General features: G+C 54.3%; 1 protein-coding gene across 1 annotated transcript in view; it reads left to right on the top strand.

Moving 5' to 3' along the window:
• Nucleotides 1-8787, top strand: part of TEKT3 (tektin 3) — a 36123-nt gene extending 27336 nt beyond the window's left edge. Inside the window, exons 5-10 of the mRNA XM_068171061.1 lie at nucleotides 1149-1232; nucleotides 2431-2501; nucleotides 3028-3171; nucleotides 4160-4382; nucleotides 6657-6811; nucleotides 8571-8787. Of these exons, the coding sequence (XP_068027162.1) occupies nucleotides 1149-1232; nucleotides 2431-2501; nucleotides 3028-3171; nucleotides 4160-4382; nucleotides 6657-6811; nucleotides 8571-8787 (894 nt within the window). The remainder of the gene's footprint in view (nucleotides 1-1148; nucleotides 1233-2430; nucleotides 2502-3027; nucleotides 3172-4159; nucleotides 4383-6656; nucleotides 6812-8570) is intronic.
• Nucleotides 8788-16056: the final 7269 nt, after the last annotated feature.

Raw genomic sequence — 16056 nt, 5'->3', positions numbered from 1 at the left:
ATGCTCCATGTCCAGCTTCTTACCATGTCCAGTGGGCTGCAAGCTGCAGCCTCCTGCTGAAACATCTGCAGCCAGTCACAGGTCTCATGAAGTTTCCCTGCAGCTCTGTAACATCTAGAAAGGCTTTTTATTGAGGGCCCATTAGTGCAGCTGCTCATAAACAACCCTCTCCCCATCTGCTGCAGCCCCTCTCAGCACATGCTGAGCGCATCAGAACACTATTTGCTTAACCAAATATTTTTAGCAGTTGATATATCCAAACCCCTGGTTTGGGAGACAAAAGCCCATGTCTTGTTCTGGGGCTCTGGTGAGGTCAGCAGCAAGCCTGACACAAGCCCCTGCATTCAGCCCTGGTTGCAACCAGGGCCACGTGTTGCTCCCTCCTGTTGACTGAATGCTGATGCTGCAGCTCAGCTGCCCGCTGTCAGCTAAACCAGCTGCCCTGGGTGCTGGTTTGTCCCTGTCCTGTTGTCTGTGCCCACCTATCACTCCTTTTCTTAGGTTACTTGCCACGGGGACCAGCCCCAAAGGGAATCCTGCCCCTGTGGCCAGCACTGACCACAGAATCACAGAATGCTTGGGGCTGGAAGGGACCTCGAAAGCTCATCCAGTGCAACCCCCCCTGCCAGAGCAGGAGCACCTACACCAGGTCACACAGGAACACATCCAGGCAGGTTTTGAATATCTCCAGAGAGGGAGACTCCACAGCCTCCCTAGGCAGCCTGTTCCAGGGCTCTGGCACCCTCACAGGGAAAAAAATTCTTCCTCCTGTTTCCATGGCACTTCCTCTGCCTCAGCTTCCATCACTGCCCCTTGTGCTGTCATTGGGCATCTCCCAGCAGAGCCTGGCTCCAGCCTCTGGGCACTCACCCTGCACAGCTTTATCAGCAGCAATGAGGTCATCCTGATGGTGTATCACAGATTGCATCAGGTTGGAAGGGACCCCCAAAGGTCATCTTGGCCAACCCCTCTGCAGTCAGCACCTCCAACTAGGGCAGGCTGCCCAGGGCCGCAGCAAGTCTGATCTTGAATGTGTCCAGGGATGGTGCCTCAACTGCATCCCTCAGCAAACTGTTCCAGTCTCTTACTGCTCTCATTGTGCAGAACTTCCTCCTGATGTCCAACCTAAACCTCCCCTGCTCCAACAGGTCGCTCAGGAGTGCTTGCTCCACCGAGAGAAGAGGATGGGCATTGACCTAGTCCATGATGATGTGGAGAAACAGCTCTTGACAGTAAGTTTGGCAACACAGATCATGTCTTGAAGTTATTTTTACCTAAACTGCCCCCAACAGGTTCTGCAACCCTGTTGCCTTGTGCTGCTGAGGTGCTAAACCCTTCCAACCCCCAAAACCTGCTGGGCCAGGGAGAGCATTCCCCCTGCAGCAGCATGCCCACAGGGTGGAGGTGAGACTTGGCCTTCCAGAGGAAAGAAAACCAGTGGTGTGTTTGTGTAGCATATTGGGATCCTTCTTCATGGGGTTTGTGAGACTGTCCTGCCTTCCAGAGCCCAGGCAGGATGGGGTCTGCATGTACCTGTGTCACACAGAACCATGGAACCATTCTGGTTGGAAGAGACTTTTAAGATCCCCAAGTCCAACCCTTAACCCAGCACTGCCAGGGCACCACCAAGCCATGGCCCTCAGCACCACAGCTACACAGCTTTGAAACCCCTCCAGGGATGGGGACTCCACCACTGCCCTGGGCAACCTGGGCCAGGCCTTGACAACCCTTTTGGGGAAAGGTTCTACCTAATGTCCAACCTAAACCTCCCCTGATGCAACTTGAGGCCATCTCCTCTTACCCTATCACTTGTTTCTTGGGAGAAGAGACCAAACCCCACCTGGCTCCAGCCTCCTTTCAGGCAGCTGTAGAGAGCAATGAGGTCTCCCTTCAGCCTCATTTTCTCCAGGGCTGCCCAACCCCAGCTCCCTCAGCTGCTCCTCACAAGACTTGTGCTCTAGACCTTCCACCAGCTTTGTTGCCCATCTCTGGGCATGCTCCAGCCTCTCAATGTCCTTCTCAGAGTGAGTGGCCCAAACCTGAACCCAGCATTGAGTGAATATATGAACTACTCTGCCTGTTCATATCAGGTCAGAATCTGTTCATGTCACCTTATGGTGGAACCAGCCAGCACTTGACATCAATGTTAAGGTGGAAAGCCATTTGACAACCCACCCTGAAAGAGGATTCAGAGGTTGTGGATGTGGCCACAGCAGCCTCCTGTGCCTTTCTGGTCACTGTGCACAGGCTCAGCAGCACAAACCAATGTGCTGGGGCTGGGGGTTCCCCACTCCCTGCCTGTCTGCTTTGGGCAGGAAGACAAGCAGGGGGGTTTTTTGCTGTGTGCAAGGTTAGAGGGGCCTGAAGGGATGAGTGTGAGCAGGACAAGTGAGTCTGGGCACTGATGGGTCACACTTTCCTTTTGCCCAGGAAGTCGACGTCATCAGGTCCTGCCAGGAGAGGATGCAGCGGTTCCTGGAGAGGGTGAAGGCCCAGCTGGCGTAAGAGCAGCTCCTTAATCACTCTGCAGCTGGAACGTGAAGCCCCAGCAGACCCCTGCCTCTGCCCACAGCCTGCAGGCCCAAGCCCAGGGAGGCTGCACGGGAAGCAGGCAGCGATGCTGCCGGGAGCATGCCAGGGGAGGCAGGGTGGGGAGGAAACCATTGCGGCCACACCTCCCCACTGATGGGGAAGGCTGGGGAGGGACTGCTCAGGATCTCAGGCAGTGATAGGACTAGGGGGAATGGAATGAAGCTGGAGGTGGGGAGGTTCAAGCTGGAGGTGAGGAGGAAGTTCTTCCCCATGAGAGTGGTGAAGCCCTGGAATGGATTGTCCAGGGAGGTGGTTGAGGCCCCATCCCTGGAGGTGTTTAAGCCCAGGCTGGATGAGGCTCTGGCCAGGCTGCTCTAGTGTGGGGTGTCCCTGCCCATGGCAGGGGGGTTGGAACTGGATGATCCTTGTGGTCCCTTCCAACCCTGACTGATACCATGATACTATGATACTATGGCTGCTCTCTGTGCCTTGCAGGTCCAACAGGGCGGCCCAGCAGGAGCTGGAGAGGGACCTGGCCAACAAGCAGAGGGCACAGCGCATCGATGACAAGTGCCACCACCTGAGGAACACCTCCGATGGCATCAGCTACTTCCGCGGGGTGGAGCGGGTCGATGCCACGTGAGTGCCCCCCGGCCGGCACGGCAGCCCTCAGCTGTGCCCAGGGTGCGTGGTGCCTGGCCCTGGCAGGGAGCTGGTTGGCCCCAGCCACTGCAGAGGCACCTGTCCCTGCATGGCACATCCACCCCACCTGCCTTGGAGGGGCAGTTTCTCACCATAAAGGCAGCACACTGGGTTGGAAGGGACCTTCCGAGGCCATCTACACCAACCCGCCCTGCAACAAGCAGGGGCATCTTGAACTTACATCAGGTTGCTCAGAGCCCCATCAAGCCTGACCTTGAATGTCTTTAGGGATGGGGCCTCCATCACCTGCCTGGGCAACCTGTTCTGATGTCTCACCACCCAGTGTCCAATCTAAATCTACCCTGCTCTGGTTTTGACCCACTGCCTCTTGAGCTATCACTCCCAGCCTTGTAAAAGTCCCTCCCCAGGTCCTCTGTAGCCCCTTCAGGTACTGGAAGGCTGCTCTAAGGCCTACCCAGAGCCTTCTCTTATAGAAGCATGGAGTCATAGAATTGTCAGGGTTGGAAGGGACTTCATGGATCATCCAGTTCCAACCCCCCTGCCATGGGCAGGGACACCTCACACTACAGCAGGTTGCTCACATCCACATCCAGCCTGGCTGCAAAAACCTCCAGGGAAGAGGCTTTTCCCCCAGTCCTATCATTCCCTGACACCCCACAAAGTCCCTCCCCAGCTTTCTTGGAGTCCCCTTCAGATACAGGAAGGCCACAAGAAGGTCTCCTCAGAGCCTTCTCCTCTCCAGACTGAACAACCCCAACTCTCTCAGTCTGCCTCCATGCCCTCATTCGAGAAGCGCTGTTGGACAAAGAGGATCCAGAGCTCCCACTTCCCTGTGGCCAAATGAAGAGCACAGATTCAATCTATGCTTAATCCACTCTGCTCTCCAGCAAGCTCCATGCCCACCCATGCCCATGGGCTTACTGGGGACCCTCTCCTTTGCTTTATCTGCCCCTTCTCCTTCCAGGATCTCCGTGCCAGAGTCGTGGGCCAAGTTCACAGACGACAACATCCTGCTGTCCCAGAGCGAGCGGGCGGCCTCGGCCAAGCTGCGGGAGAACGTGGAGAGCCTGCTGGTGGTGACGGCCAACGAGATGTGGCGGCAGTTCAACGCCACCAACGTGGCCTTCACCAACCGCTGCGCCGAGACGGCCGACGCCAAGAGCAAGATCCAGGCACACCTGGCCAAGGTAGCCTCCCCCCTGCCCCTTGGGGCTGACACCCTCACCTCCCAGTGCCACCGCCCTCCCTCTAGGCCTGGCCTGAGGAGGGGAGTGCTGGCCACAAGAGGCATCACTTTCGGCTTGAAACTCTGACTGCTGGGGACTTAGAATCACAGAATCAACCAGGCTGGAAAAGACCTCAGAGATCATCAAGTCCAACCTGTCACCCAACCCCTCATGACTACTAAACCATGGCTTCAAGTATCACAGTATCACCAAGGTTGGGAGAGACCTCAAAGATCATTGAGTCCAACCTGTCACCACAGACCTCATGACTAGACCATGGCACCAAGTGCCACATCCAATCCCCTCTTGAACACCTCCAGAGACAGGGACTCCACCACCTCCCTGGGCAGCACATCCCAAGGGCCAATTACTCTCTCTGGGAAGAACTTTCTCCTCACCTCCAGCCTAAACCTCCCCTGGCACAGCTTGAGACTGTGTCCTCTTGTTCTGGTGCTGGTTGCCTGGGAGAAGAGACCAACCCCACCTGGCTACAGCCTCCCTTCAGGGACTTGTAGACATCAAGAAGGTCTCCCCTGAGCCTCCTCTTCTCCAGGTTGAACAACCCCAACTCCCTCAGCCTCTCCTCATAGAGCTTGTGCTCAAGACCTCTCCCCAGCCTCAAGGGGAGCTGGGGTTGCTCAAGGCCCTGTCCAGCCTGGTCTTGAGGCAGGGAGCATCCACAACCTCCTTGGGCAACCTGTTCCAGTGTCTCCCCACCCTCACTGTAGAGAATGTCTTCCTACTCTCCCAAGGGATGTTGTGCTAGTGCAGCCCAGCTGACAGCACAGGGGCTTCCAGCAGAAAATGCTAATGCTGGTGGCATCTCCTGGGAGTTTGCTGCAGGAATGCTGGCTGCCTGGCAGAAGGTCTTTGCTGGACCTCTGCTGGGATGTTCACTGGCTCACTTCTCCTCCAAGGATGTGCTTTCAGTCTCAGCACTCTGCTGCACTGGGATCTGTGTGTTTGCTCTGCCAAGCAGAGGAAGTAGAGATCAGTAATGGGCACCTGGCTGGGCCTGGTGGGTCCCCTGGAAAGCTTCCTGATAAGTGCTCAGCACTGTATTGATTAAGTGAGCAGAGACTGAGTGAGCTGCTGCCCACATCCTTATAGGAGATCTATTAAAAACTTTCCCTCTCTTAGTTGCCATTGATGGATGATCAGTGCCTGCAAGCAGTGATTTTTGGGAGGCTGGGGATGCCACAGACTCATCACTGCTCCAAACCCTCCTCATTGCTCAGGAAGTGTAGTGAAAGGATGAGGGGTAAAGGTTTGGAACTGAGAGAGAGGAGAATGAGATCAGACCTCAGGATGAAATTCTCCATTGTGAGGGTGGTGAGGCACTGGAACAGGATGCCAAGCAAAGGTGGTAGATGCCCTGCCCCTGGAAGTGTTCACAGGCAGGCTGGATGGGGCTCTGGTCTAGTGGAAGATGTCTCTGCCCATGGCAGGGGAGTTGGGGCTAGACAGTCTTTAAGGTTCCTCCCAACTCAAACCTTTCTATGATTCAGTTCAGGCTGGAGGTGAGGAGAAAGATCTTCCCAGAGAGAGTTGTTTGCCCTTGGGATGTGCTACCCAGGGAGGTGGTGGAGTCCCCATCCCTGGAGGTGTTCAAGAGGGGATTGGATGTGGCACTTGGAGCCATGGTTTAGTTGTCAGGAGGTGTTGGGTGACAGGTTGGACTTGATGATCTTTGAGGCCTCTTCCAACCTTATTGATTCTGTGATTCTATGATTCCACATAGCATCAACAGCAGAGAGAAGCCTTTCCTGAAGAGAGATCTCTGTTGGATCTCTGCCTCAGGAATGTTGGGAAAGCCCTCTAAGGTCATCCAGTCCAACCAGCAACCCAACACCACTGTGGGTGTTAAACCATGTCCCCAAGTGCCATGGCCATAGGTTTCTTGAACACCTCCAGGGCTGGGGACTCCACCACCTCCCTGGGCAGCCTCTGCCAATCCCTGACCACTCTTGCAGTGAAGAAATTTTTCCTCATCTCCAACCTAACCCTTCCCTGGCACAAATTCAGGCCATTTCTTCTCATTCTATCACCTGATACAAAGAAGAGCCCAACCCCCAGCTCATGGCCAACGCTCACCTCACTACGTGTGGCAGAGTGACCATGGCCTGCGCCCAGGGGCTGCCTGCTGAGCTGCAGGTGGAGAGGGGAGAAGGCAGGTGATGTGGTCACCTGAAAATGCTTTTTCAGCTGATGCAGGTGTTTGCTTTTCACACCCAGACGCTGCAGGAGATCTTCCAGGTGGAGATGAACATAGAAGCCATCCGCAAAGCCATCAGGGACAAAGTGCCTCCCCTGAAGGTGGCTCAGACGCGGCTGGACGAGCGCACGCGGAGACCGCACGTGGAGCTGTGCCGAGACCCGGCCCAGATCCGGTGAGGCCACAGCAGGGCGCTGGGCCAGGGCCACAGGGGTGGGGAGCATCACTGGGGACAAAACCATAGTATCATGGAATTGTCAGGGTTGGAAGGGACCTCAAAGATCAGCCAGTTCCAACCCCCCTGCCATGGGCAGGGACACCTCACACTACAGCAGGTTGCTCACAGCCACATCCAGCCTGGCTGCAAACACCTCCAGGCAGGAGGCTTCCACCACCTCCCTGGGCAGCCTGTGCCAGGCTCTCACCACCCTCCTGGGGAACAACTTCTTCCTCACATCCAATCTTAATCTACCCATTTCTAGTTTTGCTCCATCCCCCCCAGTCCTATCACTCCCTGACACCCTCAAAAGTCCCTCCCCAGCTTTCCTGTAGCCCCCTGCAGATACTGGAAGGCCACAATGAGGTCTCCTCAGAGCCTTCTCTTCTCCAGACTGAAGAGCCACAACTCCCTCAGTCTGTCCTCACAGCAGAGCAGCTCCAGCCCTCTGCTCATCCTCCTGGCCCTTCTCTGGACATCTTCCAGCACCGTCAGATCCTTCCTGTAACAGAAGCTCCAGAAGTGGACACAGTGCTCCAGTTGGGGTCTCAGCAGAGCAGAGTAGAGGGGGAGAATCACCTCCCTGTCCCTGCTGGCTATGCTAAAATCAATTGTGGCTTCTTTTCTACATAGTTCTTCCAAGAGTGCACTGATGTGGTGAAAGGCAATGGACAGGTGGCCTAGGCTTTGGGTGTTGGGAGGAGGCTGTACACCATGGCTGGGTACAGCCTGATGCTAGTTGATGGGAGGCTGGAGTGGTCCCACCTGGGTAAACTTCTCCTGCCTACTTCTCAGCAGTTAGGTCTGCTCAGTTCTGAAGGTTAAGGCTTTAACTCTCTGACAGGCTCATGTTGAAATGCTGGAGCAAGTTGTCCAGAGATGTGGTGGAGGCCCCATCCCTGGAGGCATTCAAGGCTGAACTTGGTGGGGCCCTGAGCAACCTGTTGGAGATGTCCCTGTTGAGTGCTGGGGGGTTGGACAGGATGACTGTTGAGGTTCTATGAATTCTGTGATGTTAAGAGCACTCAGATCCTTTCTTTTGGGTATCCACAAGAAAGGCTGCACCACATGGAGAAGCAGTCAGAGCTGTCCTCCCCTCCTGTGGAGACAGTGGAAACCCATCCCAGGACATAGTGGGCTCTTTGGCATTGCACCCCAAGGGGCTTTGAAGAAGCAGGCTGCCCTAAGTGTCCAGCAGCATCCCCCAAGCCTCACACCTCCTCCTGGCAGCTCTCTGGGCATGACTCCATTTGAAGCCCTTTAAAAGCAAAGTAAACCCAGCCCCAGAGCCTGCTCTTGCTTCCACCCTCCCCTTGTTTCACGTTCACTTTGAGCCTCTCCCAGCTGCCCTGGCTTGCTGGGGGTGCACCCACGGGTGTGGGGAGGAGCCCTGCACAGGGAAATTCAGGAGGATGAACCAAGGAACCCACAAACCCAAACAGCATGAGGAAGCCACAGCTGCTCATCCCTCTTTTTGGTGGCATGAGCTGCTCTGGGAGATGTGGTGGTGCATTACCAAAGCATTAGAGCAAACCCCATCATGAGGGTGAGCTCTGCTTTCAGCCAGAAATTATGTGTGTGGGGGAGGGGAGTGTCCAGGTTATTCTGAGCAGGCCAAAGAGGTAACTCCTGTGCCCTTGGAGCCCACTGTCCACAGCCTGCCAGAAACCACCCCCGGGCTGGGCCTGCTCACAGGGACTTCTTTGCTGTCTTCCAGCCTTGTCAACGAGGTGCTGGAAATCGATGACACCATCCAGAGCCTCCAGCAGCGGCTGAGGGACGCTGAGGACACCCTGCAGATGCTGGTGCACTCCAAGGCAGTCTTGGAGCACGACCTGGACGTCAAAGCCAACTCCCTCTTCATCGACCAGGAGAAGTGCCTGGGGATGCGCAAGAGCTTCCCCAGCACGGCGCGGCTCCTGGGCTACCTCTAGGCTGGCCTCAGGCCTCTCTGCTGGGAGCTCTTCCCAGTCTGGCTGGCAGGCATTCCCAGTTGTCCTCAGATGCTTAGCTCAAGGCACTGTGGGTCTTGCACTTCCTGAGGAGAACCCTGAGCAGAAGTGAAGCGATGACTTTGTGTCTTACGTGGTCTAGCAGGATGGGTTTGGTGGTGTGTTTCTGTGATTCCCTGTAGCATCCACAGCACAGAGAGGCCTTGCCCTGCAGAGAGAGCTCTGGGGGATCTCTGCCTCAGGATGGAAGGTGGTGAGGCACTGGAACAGGTTGCCCAGGAGAGATGCCCTACCCCTGGAAGTGTTCACAGTCAGGCTGTATGGGGCTCTGGTCTAGTGGAAGATGTCTTTGCCCATGGCAGGGGAGTTGGAACTAGGCAGTCTTTAAGGTCACTCCCAACTCAAACCTTTCTATGATCATAGAATCATGGAATCATAGAATCAATAAGGTTGGAAAAGACCTCAGAGATCAGCAAGTCCAACCTATCACCCAACACCTCCTCATAACTAAACCATGGCTCCAAGTGCCACATCCAATCCCCTCTTGAACACCTCCAGGGATGAGGACTCCACCACCTCCCTGGGCAGCACATCCCAATGGCCAACAACTCTTTCTGGGAAGAACTTTCTCCTCACCTCCAGCCTAAACCTCCCCTGGCACAGCTTCAGACTGTGTCCTCTTGTTCTGGTGCTGCTTGCCTGGGAGAAGAGATCAACCCCTACCTGGCCACAACCTCTCTTCAGGGAGTTGGAGAGAGAGCAATGAGGTCTCCCCTGAGCCTCCTCTTCTCCAGGCTAAGCAACCCCAACTCCCTCAGCCTCTCCTCACAGGGCTGTGCTCCTGACCCCTCCCCAGCTTTGTTGCCCTTCTCTGGACACCTTCAAGTGTTTCAATGTTCTTCTTAAACTGAGGGTCCCAGAACTGGACACAGGACTCAAGTTGTGGCCTCAGCAGTGCTGAGCACAGGGCACAATGAGCTCCCTGCTCCTGCTGGCCACACTGTTCCTGATGCAGGCCAGGATGCCCTTGGCCTTCTTGGCCACCTGGGCACACTGCTGGCTCATATTCAGGCAGCTGTTGATCAGTCCCCACAGGTCCCTCTCTGTTTGGGAGCTCTCAGCCACTCTGACCCCAGCCTGTAGCTGTGCCTGGGGTTGCTGTGGCCAAAGTGCAGCCCCTGGCACTTGGACTTGTTGAATGCCATCCTGTTGGCCTCTGCCCATCTGTCCAGTCGGTCGAGGTCCCTCTGCAGAGCCCTTCTGCCCTCTACCTGACCAACATCTGCTCCTAACTTGGTGTCATCTGCAAACTTGCTGATGACTGACTCAACCCCCTCATCCAGATCATCAATGAAGATGTTAAAGAAGATGGGGCCCAGCACTGATCCCTGGGGCACACCATTGGTGCCTGGCTGCCAGCTGGCTGTGGCACCATTCACCACCACTCTCTGGGCTCAGCCTCCAGCCAGTTCCTAACCCAGCACAGAGTGTAGTGGTCCAAGCCATGAGCTGACAGTTTAGTCAGCAGTTTGCTGTGGGGGATGGTGTCAAAGGCCTTGCTGAAGTCCAGGCAGACCACATCCACAGCCTGCCCCACATCCACCAGGCAGTCACCTGGGCATAGAAGGAGATCAGGTTGGATAGGCAGGACCTGCCCTTCCTAAATCCATGTTGGCTCCCTCAGCTGCTCCTCCCCTGCCCTGTTCTCCAGACCCTTGCCCAGCTTTGCTGCCCTTCCTGCTTAAGCTGCTGTCTGATGTGGAAAAAAGCAGGAGGGGAAGCCAAGCTCCTTGTCAGAGTATCGAGCTGCTGACACCCAGGATGTATTTTTTCATGGGGCAGCATCAGAAACACAAACTGTCCCCTGAAGACTGCAGAGTGTCCTGTCCCTAAGAGGAAGAAAAACATTAATAGCAATTGCATTTTAGGTGGATTCCTAATGAGAGTTGTGATGGGTTTGAATGGTTTGAAACGTCAGTGCTGAGGTTCCCAGATGAGGAAGTGCTATCCACTGCCTAACTGAGGAAAATGTTGTGGCTTCAATTTTGGTCAGCATGGATGGCTGCCTAATTTAACCTCTTGCTTGTAGTTTGTTGGTGGAAGCCCTAAAAACATCCAATGGGGCAGTACTGGGAGCTGTACTGTTCAATATATTCATGGATTCAGCACTGGTTAGGCCACACCTGGAGTCCTGTGTCCAGTTCTGGGCTCCTCAGTTTAAGAAGGACATTGAGACTCTTGAAGGTGTCCAGAGAAGGGCAACAAGGCTGGGGAGGGGTCTGGAGCACAGCCCTGTGAGGAGAGGCTGAGGGAGCTGGGGTTGCTTAGCCTGGAGAAGAGGAGGCTCAGGGGAGACCTTCTTGCTCTCTCCAACTCCCTGAAGGGAGGTTGTAGCCAGGTGGGGGTTGGTCTCTTCTCCCAGGCACCCAGCACCAGAACAAGAGGACACAGTCTCAAGCTGTGCCAGGGGAAGTTTAGGCTGGAGGTGAGGAGAAAGTTCTTCCCAGAGAGAATTGTTAGCCATTGGGATGTGCTGCCCAGGGAGGTGGTGGAGTCCCTGTCCCTGGAGGTGTTCAAGAGGGGATTGGATGTGGCACTTGGTGCCATGGTTTAGTAGTCATGAAGTGTTGGGTGACAGGTTGGACTTGATGATCTCTGAGGTCTCTTCCAACCTTGGTGATTCTGTGATGACCATGAGCCAGCAATGTGTTCTGGTGGCGAGGAAGGCCGTGGCCATTGTGGGGTGGATTAGAAGGGCTGTGACCAGTAGGTCAAGAGAGGTTCTCCTGCCCCTCTGCTCTGCACTGCTGAGACTGCACCTGGAGTACTGTGTCTAGTTCTGGGCCACTCAGGTCAAGAGGGACAGTGAGCTGCTTGAGAGAGTCCAGCACAGAGCCAGGAGGATGATGAAGGGAGTGGAACACCTTCCATATGAGGAGAGCCTGAGGGAGCTGAGGGCTCTCTAACTTGGAGAGGAGAAGCCTGAGAGGTGACCTCATCCATGTTGATAAAGATGTGCAGGGTGAGTGCCCAGAGGCTGGAGCCAGGCTCTGCTGGGGGATGTCAAATGACAGCACAAGGGGCAAGGGTGGAAACTGAGGCAGAGGAAGTGCCATGGAAACAGGAGGAAGAATTTTCTTCCCTGTGAGGGTGCCAGAGTCCTGGAACAGGCTGTCTAGGGAGGCTGTGGAGTCTCCCTCTCTGGAGATATTCAAAACCTGCCTGGATGTGTTCCTGTGTGACCTGGTGTAGGTGCTCCTGCTCTGGCAGGGGGGTTGCACTGGATGAGATTTCGAGGTCCCTTCCAGCCCCTGAAAAATTCTGTGCAGTTCTGTGAAGCTAAGGAAATGAATCCTTTTTGACCCTAAGATCAGCCTCCCTGACCCCCATGGAAGCTGCTCTCTTGCCTGCCTCAGACCTAACTTAGCAAGTGTTTGAATTTTCAGAGGGATCAGGTTAGAATTCATCTGAGGCTCAGTGTGAGCATCACTGCAGGTTGTCTCCTCAGACCATCATGCCACTTAGACACTTGAATCTTTTAACTCAAGCACAGTTAAGCACAGCCTAAAACCTGTAGACACCAAACATCCCAAAGGAGCAGCAGCTCAAGTCCCTCCTCCTCCCTTGGTAACCCAGGGCATGGACCTCCTGGACCAGTGTGGTGGCTTTCAGGAGCTGGGAGCAGCTTTCCTCATCTCACATCCCCAGATAAGGACTGGACCAGGTTGCCCAAGGAGGTGGTGTTAGCCCCATCCCTGGAGGCATTCAAGGCCAGGCTTGATGGGGTTCTGAGCTACCTGATCTCGTTGGGGATGTCCCTGCTGACTGCAGGGGGTGGACAAAATGATCTTTAAGGTCCCTTCCAAGCCAAACCATTCAGTGACTCTGTGATTCTCTGACTCCCAGCACAGCTCCTGCCTGCCCTCCTCGCTCTCCCTGAGGGCAGCCCTCAGGAGCTGTAAGCTGCACCGAGCTCCTGCCCAGCAGATCTTGGCAGGATCTCTCCTGACAGCAGCAGCCCCAAACAGGAAGCAATTGTCTTTTGAAACAGTTGCAGGGGTTTTATTATTTTTTTCCCCCACTAGCACTTTTGTCTCTTGGAGGCTAAAAATAGACTTCCTCTACTTTGTGCCTTGGAGCTGCAGCCGGCCGGGGCAGCAGCCACCCTCTCGGAAGGGAAGAGCCAATGTAAGCAGGAAGAGCTTCCCAGCTCACTGCCCCTTCCCTTTCTCCACATATCTCCCTCCTCAAAACAAGCTGATGGCATGTGGAACTCAGAGGGACTTCCAGCTGCTGATAGCAGCCTCACCAGCCCTCAGGCTGAGGGATGAGAAGCTCAGCGTGGACGAGAAGCTCAACGCAGATGAGAAGCTCAACATAGAGGATGAGAAGCTCAACAGGGATGAGAAGCTCAACAGGGATGAGAAGCTCAACATAGAGGATGAGAAGCTCAACAGGGATGAGAAGCTCAACACGGATGAGAAGCTCAACATAGAGGATGAGAAGCTCAACAGGGATGAGAAGCTCAACAGGGATGAGAAGCTCAACATAGAGGATGAGAAGCTCAACAGGGATGAGAAGCTCAACACGGATGAGAAGCTCAACATAGTGGATGAGAAGCTCAACAGGGATGAGAAGCTCAACAGGGATGAGAAGCTCAACATAGTGGATGAGAAGCTCAACAGGGATGAGAAGCTCAACATAGAGGATGAGAAGCTCAACAGGGATGAGAAGCTCAACATAGTGGATGAGAAGCTCAACAGGGATGAGAAGCTCAACATAGAGGATGAGAAGCTCAACAGGGATGAGAAGCTCAACAGGGATGAGAAGCTCAACAGGGATGAGAAGCTCAACATAGTGGATGAGAAGCTCAACAGGGATGAGAAGCTCAACACGGATGAGAAGCTCAACATAGTGGATGAGAAGCTCAACACAGATGAGAAGCTCAACACGGATGAGAAGCTCAACATAGTGGATGAGAAGCTCAACACAGATGAGAAGCTCAACAGGGATGAGAAGCTCAACAGGGATGAGAAGCTCAACGCGGATGAGAAGCTCAACATAGTGGATGAGAAGCTCAACATGGATGAGAAGCTCAACGCGGATGAGAAGCTCAACATAGTGGATGAGAAGCTCAACATAGAGAATGAGAAGCTCAACGCGGATGAGAAGCTCAACATAGAGGATGAGAAGCTCAACAGGGATGAGAAGCTCAACAGGGATGAGAAGCTCAACATAGTGGATGAGAAGCTCAACAGGGATGAGAAGCTCAACATAGAGGATGAGAAGCTCAACAGGGATGAGAAGCTCAACATAGAGGATGAGAAGCTCAACAGGGATGAGAAGCTCAACGCGGATGAGAAGCTCAATGCGGATGAGAAGCTCAACATAGTGGATGAGAAGCTCAACAGGGATAAGAAGCTCAACACGGATGAGAAGCTCAACATAGAGGATGAGAAGCTCAACGTGGATGAGAAGCTCAACATAGTGGATGAGAAGCTCAACATAGTGGATGAGAAGCTCAACATAGTGGATGAGAAGCTCAACGTGGATGAGAAGCTCAACATAGTGGATGAGAAGCTCAACATAGTGGATGAGAAGCTCAACGTGGATGAGAAGCTCAACATAGTGGATGAGAAGCTCAACATAGTGGATGAGAAGCTCAACGTGGATGAGAAGCTCAACATAGTGGATGAGAAGCTCAACACGGATGAGAAGCTCAACATAGTGGATGAGAAGCTCAACATGGATGAGAAGCTCAGCACGGATGAGAAGCTCAACATAGTGGATGAGAAGCTCAACACGGATGAGAAGCTCAACATAGTGGATGAGAAGCTCAACACGGATGAGAAGCTCAGCACGGATGAGAAGCTCAACGTGGATGAGAAGCTCAACATGGATGAGAAGCTCAACATAGTGGATGAGAAGCTCAACATAGTGGATGAGAAGCTCAACAGGGATGAGAAGCTCAACATAGAGGATGAGAAGCTCAACATAGTGGATGAGAAGCTCAACACGGATGAGAAGCTCAACATAGAGGATGAGAAGCTCAATGTGGATGAGAAGCTCCACATGGATGAGAAGCTCAACATGGATGAGAGCTCAACATAGTGGATGAGCAGCCCAACCTGAGCCAGCAGTGAGCACTTGCAGCCCAGAAAGCCAAGCAGAGCCTGGGCTGCAGCAAGAGAAGCAGAGCCAGCAGGTTCAAGGAACGTGATTCTGCCCCTCTGCTGTGGTTGCCCTGCTTGAGCAGGGGAGCTTGGACAGGGTGATGTCCAGAGGTCCCTTCCAGCCCCACCATGCTGGGACTGTAGGATTCCTGGGCTTTGGCAGCTCTGCTGTTTTGCAGCCCCACTCCAGCCATGTGCTTTTCAGGCAGAGCTGCCCATTTTCTGGTTTTGAGAGCCAAGCCCCATGAGTTTGTCTGCAGCTGAGCTCTGGGTAGTGGAGCACCCACTGTCCCTCTCTGAAAGCAAGCTGAGCAAAATCCTGGCAACCTGCAGCAGCTCCCAATCATTTCACTTCCACTTTCCTTTCTGAGTCAGACAAAGAAAGCCTCTCTGAGCTGTGTTTTCCTACCCAGGGCACACTGATGACAGCCAGCACCCAGAGTTTCCTATTTTCCCCAGTGTTGTTTTCAGAGCACCCCAGCCACTCATCTTCCCCACTCAGCCCAGTTCCTCTAAGGCTTCCTCCTCATTCCAAGCATTTCTGTGGTGTCACAGTTCCCCAGCTCTGCCTTCCAGCTGACCACCCCAGCCCTCTCCATGCCTCTCTCCTCTGTGCTGGCAGAGGGTTTCTTTCCCCCTCTCAGAGCCGTGACCAGAGGAATTTCAGCTGCAGCTTCTCTCATTTCTCTCACAAATTCTTTCCACTTTCCTGCAGCAGATTTCCCAGACATGAGAGAATTCCCAGCTCCCTTTGGCCTTTCATTCTCTGCCTGCCAGTTTTTCCGTGAGCTGAGGCTGTTGTTGTAACTGCTGCTGGTGGCTGACCCTCCAGCCTCCCCCACACAGCTCTTGGGCTCTCTGGAAGGTGTCCAGAGAAGAGCCACGAGGATGGGCAGAGGGCTGCAGCACCTCTCCTGTGAGGACAGGCTGCCCATTGCCTTTCACCACATCAGTGCACTCATGGAAGGACCAGGCAGAAAAGAAGCCACAATTGATTTTAGCATAGCCAGCAGGGACAGGGAGGGGATTCTGTCTCTTCCAATCTCCTCTCCTCTCCTCTCCTCTCCTCTCCGAACCT

The sequence above is a fragment of the Melanerpes formicivorus genome, unplaced genomic scaffold, assembly GCF_026170545.1.
Source record: "Melanerpes formicivorus ecotype bairdi unplaced genomic scaffold, bMelFor1.0.p_v2 SCAF_1451, whole genome shotgun sequence".
Taxonomy (NCBI): Eukaryota; Metazoa; Chordata; class Aves; order Piciformes; family Picidae; genus Melanerpes; species Melanerpes formicivorus.
This window is presented reverse-complemented; position numbering and strand designations above follow the sequence as displayed.